The following is a 15,034-nucleotide window of genomic DNA, read 5'->3' as shown; positions in this document are numbered from 1 at the left end:
CAGTGAAAGATTGATGATCTGGTCGATCTTGTTTTCTGTTCTGAAAAGTAAAATCATCTTCTTCTTCTGGTTCAGTACTCGGAGGAGCTGTACTGCGTTGTGTAAGATTCACAGATGCTCCTTCAGCTAGCAGTTGTTCATTCTGCTTAAGGAGAAGCTGTTCATAAGCCATAAGCTCAACTCCAAGATCTGCTACTGAGTACGATCTGTCTCGACCATGTATCATCATTACAAAAGGATTGTATTCAGATGACAAACCTTCAAGTATAGTCTCAGTGTGTTCTTCCAGAGATACTGGACTTCCAATCGATTTGAGAGTGTCACAAATTGTTTTGATTCGCGTAAGATACTCTTTGGCTGTTTTCGTTCCTTTCTTCATTGTTTTGAGTTCAGATCTGAGCTGTCTTGCTCTCGATTTCATAACTCCATGAAACACCTTGTGTATGTTCTCCCAAGCTTCGAATGAATGCTTGACTGGAAGAATGTCATTAACTATTTGTTCAGAAATTGTTGATAATAACCAGGTCAGAAGCATTTGATCTTGTGTTAACCACTCTGTATATTCTGGAGTGGAGACATTATCTTCGCGATTCTGTTCAGAACTGAACTTCAAGGGAATCTTAGGGTTCACCAAGAAACGCTGCAACTGGTGTGATGTTATAATCGGTTCAATGATTTGGTTCCAGAAGAGATAGTTATCTTCTGTGAGTTTTGCTGATATTGAGAAGTTGAAGAGTGTGGATGGATCCTTGTTTTCCATTGTAGATCTGGAATTTGACTTCTCTGGTTGTGTTATGTTGTTGTCATTGAGATTGGTAGCGGAAGACATGATTGAAGCTTGTTGAATGGATCAGGCCCTAGGAGAAAGCTCTGATACCATAACAGAGAACCACCATTGATGGTGTGAGAGAGAAGAGAGAAGAGGAGAAGAGAGGGATCAGAAAGATGAACATTGTGATTAGAGAAAAATGAATAGTGAGTTAACCCTTACACTGTACACTTATCTCTATTTAATAGAGAGGTGGTTAATGCATTGCTGACTCAGCATCTAACAAACTAACAACCTGAACTAGATACAGTTAAGCACTTAAACAAACTCACTAATACAGCTATACTAGTTATGCTAATAAATATGATAGTTAATGTCGTATTTTAAATATTTTTATGATTATTAAATATTAAACACAAAATGTACGGTGAAATCAGATTGTATTTTATTTTCTATTTTATTGTTCGAACTGAAAATTATTTGTGAGCAAAAATATAAATATGATAATAATGTAACAATATTACTTTTTTTAAAATTAATAATGTTAACAAAATATTTTTAAGGATTTCTATTAAATATGATAATTAATATTAAATTTTAATTTATTTTTGTAATTATTAAATCATAAAAAGAAATTGTGCCGTTAAATCAGATTAATTACGATATCTTTTCATTTTTCAAGCAGCAAAAATTGTCATTTCGAGAATATAAATTTAATAATAAAATAAAATATATTAATTTTAAATATTTAAAAATATTTTAAAAATTGATATTAAACATAATAATAAATATCATACTTAAAGTATTTTATGATTATTAAATGTTAAAAAAAATTGTAGTCTGAGTCAGGTAACGTTGTCTTTATTGGGATATCAAAATCTTCCTAACTTTGAGAATATAAATATGATTATAATAAGGGTTTTGTATCTATAATTTAACATGACCACAACAACTTTCTTACACACACAACATTTTGTGGGACCCACAATTTTTGAAACCAAAAAAAAAAAAAAACTCTGGCACGCAAAACGAATCTCTATAACATAACACAATCACTTTTCCTACAACATAACTCTTATTAAACCCTTATAATAAAATTATGAGACTTATAATAATCGGTTCGTTTTTTCTTCTCAATTATTACAAATAAATTATCTGCAGTAAACCTAATAAGACGTTATTTTCAGGCGAAAAACATGATATTTTTATAATTTTAATTTATTTGAGAGTTATTATAGTCTTTATAATTATAATTATTTAACTTTTTAATTCCAAAATGACGTCATTTTAGGAGTAAATGCGGATAACTTATCTGCATTAATTGCAGAGATTTATTCTCTATAATAATTAATAAAACCAAAAAAAATTTGAAAATTTTATATTAAATATGATAATTAGCATCATACTTTAAGTTTTTTATGATTATTAAATACTACTAAGAAACTGTGCCCTAAAATCAGGTTGCGTAATCTTCTCTATTTTATTATTCGCGCATCAAAATCTTATTGAATTAAGTAATATAAATATAACAATGTAATTATGTAAATATATAATAACGTAGAAAAAGAGTTAAGCATTTATATTAAATATGATAATGAATGTTGTATTTTTAAATTCATTTTTTATTATTAATAATTCATAGAAGCAAACAGTTCCCTCAAATCAGAATGCGTCTTTCGTAATTTCGAGAATATAAATATGATAATAAATATATATATATATATATATATATATATAGGCAAAATGATTTGTAAAATGATTGCATATAAGGATTAGTGCGGTCCACTATGTAGTCTCATAAGTACACCAGAGTAGAAAGGTTTTTTTTTTATTTTTTATAAATGAGTAGAACGGTTTTATTATAACTATGTATTCTCAGAAGTACATAGTGGAATGCACCAATCTTTAGATGCAGTCACTATACAACCACTAAACCCATATATATATGGGGACGAATCTGTTTACAAATTTTTTTTATAAATTTTTGTAAATTAAACTATGTACTCCCAAAAATATATAGTTATGTAACCTAGTGTAAAGGAGTACATAATGTAGTTTGTAAACAAAAAATTTGTAAATATAAATGTCTCATATATATATATATATATATATATATATATATAAATAAGAGAAAAACTACTCTTATGTTACATGTTATAACTTTCTCTCCTACACACTCTTCGATAACTGTGCCACTTTTTTTATTTTCTTTTTATTTTTTAGGTGGTGGACCCCACAAATTTATCTCTGTGACATAAGATAACTTATCTCCTTTAACATTATATTAATAAAACTCATAAAATAATTGATGATAAAAAAATTCGTTGAAAATTTAAATTAAATATGAAAATTATTGTCACATTTTATGTTATTTTTTATAATTATAATAGAAATTAATTATACGGTGAAATCAAATAATATTAGTTTTAAATAAATAAGAGCTGTAATGTCATGAATATAATTTTTTTTATCATTACTTAATCATCAAAAGAAACTGTATTGTGATCTTTTCCATTATATTGTTTTGACAGAAAAGTCTACATGATTTCAGGAATATAAATATATTATTCTTTTTAAGAATTAATAATATAAATTGATTAGATCAAGCATAATTAATTATGAATTTAAACAATAAATTTATAACTAATTCATTTAAATTTATTAATTATATATAAATATTTATTAGTTAAATATATTTGACAAATGGTTAGTTAATTAGAAATATCATTTCTGTTTTTATTGCAAAAAACATTTTTTCAACCACCCTCACATAAATGTGAGAGGGTACAATTAATTTATTCTTTCTCTTCTCTTTTAATAGGATCCACTCAAGTTTATGTAAATGTGGCAAAAATAAAATAAAATTCTACAGAAAAATGAAAAATATTTTTCCTTAATTAATTATACCTTACAAATTTAATGAATAATTAAGTAAATATATAAAAATATGTATTAAAACTGTGTTTGTGTGAATATCAAGACTTTTCTATGATGAAAGCCACTTAACACCCTACAAAATGAAGTTCATAAACCAATTAATAAAAGCCAGTATCCAAATTAATCGTGAAATTACTTTATATAATTATGTTGTGGGCATGTTAATAGATGACAATCCAATCAATTACTTATCCAAAACATTCTGCTAGAGCTTACACCTTTGTTTCTTTTTATCTTTTCTGGATACAAATCTCGATAAAAAGAAGACCTTTTTTTCGGTCCCCCATATGCTGTAAGTAAATGATACAAATATTCTCTGATATACAAATTAGTAGGAGAATTATGCCAATCTCTATCTGAAATATGTGCAACATTTTAGTCAATAGCCAAACCAAGCGTTTTGTGAGGTGAAAAGACAAGTTGATACACACAGAATATTAAAGATGAAGATTGTTGAAGATAAGACATCAAAAATATAATGGACCACCACAATTGCAGTGCCCTAATCTTTATGCTGTAAATAATTGTGCGGTCCATTATTGACTTGCAATAACTGGTCCTTTCCCATTTTGTTGCCATGCTTAAGTATTCTTTCATTTAATGAATTTTTTTTTCTTCTCTTTTTTTTTATTATCCCTTTTATGTTCTTGGACATGGTAAATTGAAAAGAAAAGAAAAGTTAAATGCTTACAAAGCAAGAGGTAAATTTAACTCTCTTTTTTGGTCTGGAGATTTCCTTCATTCAACCTTCTGCAGTCATCTTGTACTCGGAGTACGGTCTGAAGGCTACCTCCCCATTAAAACAGTGGGTGCTTTGAACCTCTGACCCAAACAAATCTTTGAAAGCTCAGTTGTTAACTGAAAGAGTTGGTAAATTAAACTTTAGAAAGTAAAGCGGAAGCTAATAAACCAAAATGTTCTTTCAATGGGTCTAGGTAATCACGTTAGTTTCAATATCTTTGGTATTTGATTTACTGATTTAATAATATTAGTGATGGGAATTTTGATAAATTAGTAAGCAATCTCATCAATCAAATGAAATGTTAGGTGTAATGTTAGTGGGGTGACACATGAAAATTAACTGAAGGCTTTGCTTCATAACTAGGATTTTAAAGTTGGTACCTTTCTAGTAAAACTAATCATTACGTGTGATTAAATTTTTCTTATGAATAACAAAAAAAAACTATGGTAATTAATAAATGGGAAAAATGTTTTTCTGCAATTACTGCAAATAAGTTATCTGCATTTTTTCTAAAACGATGTTGTTTTGGTATTGAAATCTTAAAAATTATAAATATAAAGACTATTATAATCCTGAAATAAATTAAAATTACAAAAATATTATGATTTCTATCTCAAAACAACAAAAAGCAAACATCAATACCAAGAAATAGCTGTGTAGGCTTTCCGCTGTTGTAGGAGCTTTCTTGAAAAGGACACCATGCCATGCTAGATATGTAATTTACCCAACCTTACAGAAGAGGTTAAAAGAGAATCCCAGCCACTAGATGTAGTGCATTCTCTTGTAAAGGCCCCATAATGACACAAAGCAACCTACTAATTGGTGTGGGACACTGAGAATCCAATGAAAATGGCTAGCCATATTGTAACTTAGGCCATACAGTCCTTTCATGCCCTATAGGTTTAGATTAGTATACCAATTCTTCTAATATTTTCCTTTTAGCAAAGTTCCTTGGGAAAATTGTAATGGTTTATTTTAGGAAAGTTGCCAACTCCTCTTAAATAATAGCACATGGAGCATGTTCTAACGCAAACCCCACCCCACTTATGGCTCAGCCTAGTACTGTGTCATAATCTCCACCAGAAGGGACTGTATACTTTAGGAAAATTAGGTTAATAAGGCAAATAACACACGATCCCCCAGAAGATAATTAGCTTTGTGTTATGCATTTCAAACTAGGAAAGAAATTAGAAGTTGCAGAACAAGAGTTGTAATTTGTTTTTTTTTTTAAAAGTCACTTTCATAGGATTAGGACGAGAGGAAATTAATATTTGGCAAAAGATTTAGCTAGGTTTTTTTTATTATAAATAATCCGGTATCTGATTGCCAACCAATGCCGACTAATCTGAATTTGAGCCTGGCAAAATCATAAAGGCGATAAAAAATTTTCTACCAAATTTAAATACAGTTGCATACTTAAAATGCGAATTCAAAATCATGGGTTAAGTTGGACACTCCCTACCAATTGACCCACATACTTAATGATTAGGTTATTTCTTTCAAATGAAATAATTGCAAAACTTCTCTTTTAAATTTTTACTATCAACGGTTAAGTTTTGATGTCAAATATTTTAGTTTCACATCGGTGTTACAGGAGTCTGTAATTCATATATATATATATATATAATAAATGGTATATTCTTGCATAAGACATAATCTCATTGCATCTAATCTGATATACATAATCTATATTTACAGAGGATGGAACTTACCACCATTCAAATGCATTCGTTAGATGCGGGGCTGAATTTAGTATGCTTTTAAAAGTTCATATATTCAATCAAGATAATAGTCTAAGGAGAACTTTACCTGGTCGAGATTCCTTATTTTTGTGCTCAGACTTTTCCTTAGGAGTTGACTCTTGCAACATCCCCAACCTAACATTTTCTTCTCCCATACCACACCTGATGCTCATTAAATTTTTCTCAGTAGTGGGATTCAAATTACTGCTCCAATTAGAATGCCACATTTATTGCCCCCTTTGTTATGCAATAACTATGGTCCCTGAACACCCAAGAGATGCCACCAATAGAGATTTTCTTTGGTTACAACCACCAATTGATCTTCTACACTTAAACAGAACCTCATCTCTGATGAAATTGATTTGATATATATTCGATGTGACCAATTAGTATTTCCTTCTCTTTTTTGAAAACATATTTGATCCTAAAATCCAGTAATTATTAGAAGAATTTTAGATCAACTCAATGAATTAACTCAGTAAAAAAAGACTAAACAGGTTGTGAATGAATTTTGCACTGAAATTACTTGACCAAGTTACATCTGCATCGAATAAGGATACTGAAAATATATTTCAATATACCTCTACAAGTGAGCTTTATGCAAATAACGGTCTACGTAATTTTTTGTGAAATTTTCACTGTTGTTTGTCAGTGCATATATCACTATTTGTATCACAAATGTCACCTCTCACTTATAATTTATTAGAAATTAATAATTAATTAATAAAAATAATTCAATCAATCTTAATCATTTGATTGACGAAAATTAACGGTTAAAATTGAGTGTAGGATTTATTATTCTTACACTGATGTAAGTTGATCATGTCTCATATATATATATATATATATATATATATATATATATATATATATATATATCGAAAAAATGTTTCTGCAGTTACTGCAGATAAATTATCTGCATTTTTTTCAAAATGACGTCGTTTTGGTATTGAAATCTTAAAAAATTATAAATATAAAGACTAATATAACCCTAAAATAAATTAAAATTACAAAAACACCATGATTTCCACTCTAAAACGACGACGTATTGGGCTTACTGCAGATAACTTATCTGGAGTAACTTCAGAAAAAGCGAACCCTATATATATATATATATATATATATATATATATAGGGGAAGGATCCGTTCACAAATTTTTTTTATAAATTTTTGTAAATTACTCTATTTACTCCCGGGAGAACATAGTGAACCTAGTGTTCTCCCCGGAGAACATAGCGTAGTTTGTAAACAAATTTTTTTTAAATATAACCCTCCCCATATATATATATATGGGCTTATCATTTCTCAAGCTGCTTGAGATAATTTTATCTCCGGCTACTAAATCATAACCGTACAAAGATGGATCAATAATGATAAAGGAAGAGAGAGAAAAATAGAATCATAACCATTCAAAGATAAATCAATTAATATAAGAAAATAAATAAACAAAACGACATAGTTTTGGGTGGCCGGAGATAAACTTATCTCAAGTTGCCGGAGAAATATTTTTTCATATATATGTATATATATATATATGGGGCAAGGGCATGTTCTTTTTACACTAGTGTAAAATTAACACGTCTTACACCACATCTCAACCGTTGACGGACGTAAATCATCGGTTGATATTTGTAGTGTAATTAATGATTAGTGAATATTAATTATTTTCGTATGACTTCCTAAATTATAACCGTTGGATGCACGGAAATCAACGGTTGAGATGTGGTGTAAGACTTATTTAGTCTTACACCGGTGTAAAATGATCCTGATCATATATATATATATATATATATATATATATATATAGAGAGAGAGAGAGAGAGAGGAAGATTATACTTACAACCTTTTTTTTTACAACCTCTTACAATCATATCTTAACACCGTTGATTTACGTCAATCAACGGTTATCATTTATTGTGAGTTAATAATTAATTAATGAGTTTAATTTGCGAAAATGATAATTGTTGATTGGCGGAAATCAACTATGTTAAGATATGGTTGTAAGAGGTTGTAAAAAAAATGTTGTAAGTATAACCTTCCTCATATATATATATGAGGTTTACATTTCTGCAGTTGTTCTACGTGCAGCAATCAAATACTTGTCATATATATATATATATATATATATATATATATATATATATAAATATTAAATACGGGGAATCAAAACTATACAAAGGATGAAAGCATTAAATGTGGGGAATCATAACCATACACCTATCGTTGTTGTACGTAAAGTGGCTGCATAAATAATTTTACCTATATATATATATGACAAAAAATATTTCTACATCCACTTTATAATAATATTATCTACAGCTACTCCTTTTCAACTAAGTCTAACCTGTAAGACATAGTTATAACAATAAAATTATTCTTTTTTCTCTCTCCTCAAACATTGTCGGCTAACGTGGCGGAGAGAGAAAATATAATTTTTATATTTCACTGGTCATACTTAGCTAAAAAGGGTAGCTGTAAATAACTTTATCTAAAATGGGGTGATAGAAATATTTAACCCCATATATATATATATATATATATATATATATATATATATATATATATAGAGAGAGAGAGAGAAGTGTTTGCCATTTTAAATGACATAAGGTTATATATATATAGGGATAGAATTCTTTGACACTGGTGTCAAATTTTAAAATTTGACATCAAATCCTATTTGTTGATTTCCGTTAATCAATTATTATCATTTATTAGGAATTAAATGATAATCATTGATTGTCAGAAATTAATGAATAGAATTTGATGTTAAATTTCAAAATTTGACACTGATATCAAATGATAATGCCTCGTATGTATGCGTCTATACATGATCATCATTTGGAAATATAACACCTTGGTTTAAATTTTTCAATGTATTTAAATAAGTAGGAAAAGTTTTCTCCTCCTATAAATTGGCATAGTGTGAATAAAATATAACATGATCAAATGAATATTTTTTATTTTAAATATATAAATAAGATTATTACAATCGCAAATTTGAATTGATCCCTGATTTGGGATCTCAAATTCGTAAGTACGTTAGTTTAGCCAGCAAATGTTCATGTTTCAAACTTCAAAAAATAGCACTGTTTGGGCACGTGTTTGTAATGTATAACGTGCACGCACGTTTGAATGCAACAGGACTAGAAGAGGTTTATAGGAGAAACCACTAGAATTAAAAATTAGAACCATACTTTGTTTTCTTATGTTATAAGATAATAAAAATTTTCTACATACACATCTAGAGGAAAGATAAGAGAGAATATAGGAGAGCGTTCCATTTTTTATACGCGAGTGTAAATTTTTTTTTATCTTATGTAATATAAGAAAATAATTTTTAATTATTAATTTCTTATGTCACATTAGCGCTGATATAATAAATATATGGATTTTACTGATTTTTTTTTTCATTGAGACTCACATAATTGTTATGTCCATAAAAGAAAAAATCATTCTTGTGTGAAATCGAAACTCTTTGGTCCTAAATTAATTGGGAATTACAATTGTCGTGTCATAGGAAGAATTTGTATTTTCATATAGAAACAACACACATGGTCCCATCATTTTAAAAAAAATTGAGGCACGGGTTTCAATTTGTTTATAACATAATACAATCAATTTTACGTGACATAACAATTATAAATTCCAAATTAATATAATATAACATAATATGACTTAGAAGTTAAAGCTCAAAAAAGTTCATGTACCTAATCATGTAATTTAAGGGGTCACATCATCTAGAATGAAATGTTTCAGGTAGGGACAGAAAGTTACTTGTCAACACTATGTCGTGTAGGGTGTTAAACTCAGCTTTATTGACCCTCCAAAAGCAAAAGCTAACTCCCATATTAAGCAATAATGTAAGCTTAAGATAAGAACACTTCGCCACGTGTGCATTATCTTCTTAATCCTTGATGAAAAGCAATGTACACTTTGCTAAAGAGAGTTTATCTTATGATGAGGATGTTTCTATATATGTGGAATTTGGACATAGACAAATTAATCTCCACGATTATATATTCTTATGTAGCGTTTCAGCATTTAATTCTGAGGGAATGTTAATTGTTTTATTGACCCACATGAAAATGCTAAGATTACTATGGATAAAGACAGGAGGATAAGGAAAGAATCCTTTTGTACCATAAACCTTATCATTTTTATTTTTATTTTTTGGTACACAATCAACCTTATCATTGGTGTTAGGTAAAAACCATATTGACATTTAATTGTCTATCTATAATTGTAACTGTCTCATATTCATATTACATACTACAATTATAAAAATTTATATATTTACAGACCAAAACTTTGGTTTTATAAATAAATAATCAAAACCCTAAAATTTATTAAATGCCATAATAATATTTTTTTAAATTAAGAAATTATTATGGTAAATAAGGGATATATACTTGATATGAATTATTAAATATTTGTTGAATATTAATAGACAATGAAATGCTTTATGGGTATCACAAAAAAACTAGGTACTAAGTAATGCATGGAAAATTTTATAATTTCTAACTTTCAAAATGAGATAAAGAAATTTATTTTTCAATTAAATATAAGAAATTCGATTTTCTTCGCCATTGATATTCTCCCTGAAATTAATAGACGTTCGAGCTAAATTAGCCTTCATCACTTCATGCATAGTTTAAATTTAAACCATGAGGGAGTATAGCTTCACATGTAAGCATATCTGTTTGTGCAGATTTAAAGTAAGGCCGACAGAGTAATTTATAAAATTAATCATTTCAAAACTTCAAAGTCAAAATAATATAATACTATTACTAAGATGGAAAAAAAATTTATTTAACATGTCCAAGTCCAACAAGCCATTTCATAAAATTGTTCTTTCTTTTTCTTTTCTTTTTTCTTTTTTCTTTTTTTCACAAATGGAGTTCAGAATACTAATTTTACGGAGGCAAATAGTATAAATATTTTTGCTTTACATATACATTCCAATTTTTTTTAACCAACTATAATTATTTTTTTGAGGCAATATTTTAAGTTAACTATGAGAGTAATTCTGAATCAAGACTTGGTCATAGATAAACCTCTTCGTTCTTTTTCAAAGTTGTATTTGGTGGGAATTAAACGTAAATTCTCTCCCCTCTTACTCAGTATGTGTTGTCAACTGAACTACACTGATTGATACATTTCAACTTTTTAAGATTATAAGTAATTATCAACTAGAAAAAAAAACATATATTATCCTTTCAATTATTTATTGGTTCAACTTCAGCAAGTTCTTCCTACAAATATCCTTTGTTATATGTTGTTCTCCCTTTATCAATCAAATGATACAATCAAACTATTATGATTTGTTCATGAGTTCTAATAAAGAAACCCACCTAGCTAGCTAGCTAGCTAGTCTCATGAGGATGCACCAATATGAAGAAAACGGAGCAAAAATTCAAGTGTCTGTTGTCAACAGTAAAGCACAAATGCACTCCAAATAAATCTTTTCATAAAGTAAATATTAATGCAACAATGCATTTGAAATCAAAGATAGGAAAGGTGACCAAATTCGTACAGTGGATTACTGTTTCATTTAGTGGGGGGAATTGAGGTAATTCCTTATCAGCTACACAAAATGCTACACAAAATATCCCTATTTTTAAGGGGGCAATTAAGGGCAGGGACCATCCCATGCCTCAAAAGTTAGGAGAACCATGGACAGTTCCTAAGGGCCCCACACCCCCTGCCAAAACAAGATTAGTGACTTCACCAATGACCAAAAAATCAAAACAAAACCGATGAGTGGACCCTAGATAAGTAATAAATTAAATAAGGGAAGTCACCAAAAACAACACACCCCCATAACGTAACGGGTGGTACACAAAACCGCTCTTCCCCTTCTCTCTCTCTCTCTCTAATCTCTTTGTTATTTAAATATTTTAGTAAATATCATTATTAATTGGTAATAAAGTTATCTACTTGCCTTAAAAGGAAAAAGCCTACGAAGTACAATACAAACATTTCCAAGAACAGATGCAGTTGGATTATTATATAAGATTTAGCTAGTCAGATTGTAAACTATTAAATAAGATTATCTTAAAATATATATATAGGATTAAGATTCCCTCAAACTAAACTAGCCTCTCATTTTTAGCATAAAGACTATAAAAGCACATTTGCATGCATGATTAGATAGAATAATTAAAAGGATAACAAGGTTTCTTTTGGAATCATTAGCCACATCATCATCCTTCATGTACATTATTTTTCACCCCTTATCCGTTACACACACAGATTACCAAAAACAAAAATCCACTCGCTATTAGAATATGATTTGTTTATACCTCTTTTGCTTAATTTTCTTCTTAGAATATAGAGCATAGCTGCAAAGGGAAACAGGAACAGCATAACACTATCAATTCACAAACCGCCCTTGATACCATCTAAAATCTAAATAGCAAACACTTTCTGCCTCTATCAGTCGGACACAAGATATGAAGAAAATAAATAAATATTTTTATGTCTGACCGGAGATAGAGAAAAGTGCAGAATGCTTTGCTATCATCTTCTCAACAAAACAAAACACCAAATAATACACTGCCAAGTTCACCGTTTTTAACACACGCCCCTCAAAAGCCCCTGAAGAAAATCCAATCCCAAAGACCAAAAGTAAGCAAAGAGAAGAGAATATAGAAAAATAATAATAATAATAATAATAATAAATAAGGAATATAATATAGAAGGAATAACACTAATCATTTTGTGACTAATAAGCATTTAATTATAAGCTTCAGAAGCAAAAAGGGAATACATACAAAGTTATGAACCCAGAAAATTAAATTCCCTGTGGATATCCCATGTTAAGAAGGTGATCATCATCTCATTAATTAACAAAAACTAAACAATTAAATGAAAAAAAAAGGCTAATTAACTGGTCCCAGCTAATTACTGTAATTAAACTAAACATATTATTCTCTCTCTTTCTCTCTCTTGTTTTTTGTTCTTCCATGAAAAGATCAAGAAGAAGAAGAAGACCCATTAGTACCAACATTAGTCCCACTATCATTCTCGTACTGACTTGGATCCTGCGAGACAAGGTTGTTATTGTTGTTGTCGTCGCCGTTGCTGTTACCGTTACCATTGATTCCAGTGTTGATTGCGTTAATGTTGTGGTCTTGTTCCAGAATGTTCCCACCAACAACACCACCGTTGGCATTAACATTAACATTAACATTAACGTTATCTCTCTTACCATAAGTGTTCTTGTTGTTGTGCATCCAAACCTTGAGAACACTTCTATCAACACCAACCTCATTGCAAAACTCCATAACCATATCTTCATCTCTCTTCTGCATCTTCCACCCAACCCTGTCTGCAAACTCGTGCATCTTCTCCTTCTGCTCTGGAGTGAACTTGGTTCTGAACCGCTTCCTCGCTGTTGGGCTCGGCGATGCGAGGCTCGTCGGAGCGGCGGTGTTTTCCGGCGCGACGGAGAGGCCGCCGGCGCCGGAGAGTGCAAGTAGCATGTGGGGCGCGGAGGGATAGTAGGATGAGGAGATCGGCGGCGGAGATGCTGAATTGGGGCTCCGGTTCAGCGGCGGAGGTGGCGGAGGAGGATGGTGGCGGTGGTGAGGCTGGTACTCGATGACATGTGTTGTGGCGGAGATAAGTTCGTCCGGTTCACGGCGGTGGAAATTCCGGTGACAGCCGCAGGCGGCGCATTTGATGGAGGTGGGGTCGCCGGCGGTGGCGGTGGGGGAGGGCATGAACTCGCCACAACCGTCTAAGGCGTGGCCACCCAAGTTGGCTGCATGGTTCTTCAAGCATTCTTTGTAGGTGGCCGCCACGGTGGGATGGTGGTGGTGGGGGTGGTGAGGGTGGTGGCGCTTGAGAACCCCGTTGGAGAAAGATAAGGGCTTTATGGTGTTTGGGGGTGGTAGTGGTTGTTGTTGGATCCGGGTCGGAGTCTCGGGTTCGGGTTCTGGTGATTTCGCTCCTGTTGTTATACTTGTAGGAGTGTTGGTGTTGGTGTTTGTGTTTGTGGTGGTGATTATGTCCATCGCTCAAATTAACATCTAACACACACAAAAAAAAAAAAAAAAATCTTAGCTTTTAACTATGGGGTTGTTTGTCACTTGTTAGGGTTAGGCTTGTTTACACCTTAACAAATATATCACACTCCACCAAACTATTGCTGCTGCTGATGATCCAGCTGCCACCACTGTTTTTTTTTTTTTTTTTTTCACTTTCTGAAAAATTAAGGAAAACAAATTAGGTTAGTAGATGTAGGTACTAGGTAGAACTAAGAACAAGAGAGAAGAAGAAGAAAAAGAAAAGGGTTACTTAGGTAAGCTTGAGGATGATGAGGAGGAAAAGAAGGAGGAGGAGGAGGAGGAAGAGAAGGAGAGGTTGATGATGCTCAGTGACGACTGTTGATAATGAAAAATCCTGGTTATGGGGTTGTCCCTTCTTAACCACTTGTGTTTTTTAACCCTGGTTCTAATCTATGGTTAAGTTATTGACCCTACTTGTGGGTTAGATATGAGTAATAAATATACCCTTCCTTCTCTTACTAAAAAAATGACATCACTATTTATTACTACTACTACTACTTATTTTTATTATTGGTTATTACAAATGTTTAATGAATTAGCTATGGTTTTAAATGAGTTAGTAATGATTTGTCTTTATTTAATCTTATGGGGAATGAAAGAACTAAAGGAAGGAAAGAGAAGGTTTATGAAAGAGAGAGAGAGAGAGAGAGAGAGCAAAAAGCGTAAAGGCAATGATGAGTGGGAACAAAACCGAGTTGACCCGGAATGGCCTGAAAAATTCTGAGCCCACTCAGTGTAAACCATGTTAAAATTTGTCAAGCTGGCAATGAA

At 30.9% G+C, this 15,034-nt stretch overlaps 1 protein-coding gene across 2 annotated transcripts; it reads right to left on the bottom strand.

Annotated features, from left to right (window-relative positions):
- Positions 1-12,917: 12,917 nt before the first annotated feature.
- LOC133300544 (zinc-finger homeodomain protein 9-like) lies at positions 12,918-14,576 on the bottom strand. Of its 2 annotated transcripts, none has more exons than XM_061500104.1 (2): positions 14,493-14,576; positions 12,918-14,398 (listed from the first exon to the last, which is right to left on the bottom strand). In XM_061500104.1, exon 2 carries the CDS (start codon positions 14,207-14,209, stop codon positions 13,166-13,168), a length of 1,044 nt encoding a protein of 347 aa, XP_061356088.1. In that variant the 5' UTR covers positions 14,210-14,398; positions 14,493-14,576; the 3' UTR covers positions 12,918-13,165. The 2 variants fall into 2 exon arrangements, with proteins under 2 accessions (XP_061356088.1, XP_061356089.1); XM_061500105.1 differs by having other exon boundaries at positions 12,918-14,224; positions 14,310-14,568.
- Positions 14,577-15,034: the final 458 nt, after the last annotated feature.

Source organism: Gastrolobium bilobum, unplaced genomic scaffold (assembly GCF_033153095.1).
Source record: "Gastrolobium bilobum isolate Gb01-03AN ecotype WA unplaced genomic scaffold, APGP_CSIRO_Gbil_v1 utg27707, whole genome shotgun sequence".
Taxonomy (NCBI): domain Eukaryota; kingdom Viridiplantae; phylum Streptophyta; class Magnoliopsida; order Fabales; family Fabaceae; genus Gastrolobium; species Gastrolobium bilobum.
The sequence above is the reverse complement of the archived record's forward strand: the minus strand, read 5'-3'. Positions and strand labels throughout refer to the sequence as shown.

What these genes read in the sequence shown, in the direction of transcription:
- LOC133300544 (XM_061500104.1), bottom strand. Translation starts at nt 14,209, where the DNA reads ATGGACATAATCACCACCACAAACACAAACACCAACACCAACACTCCT.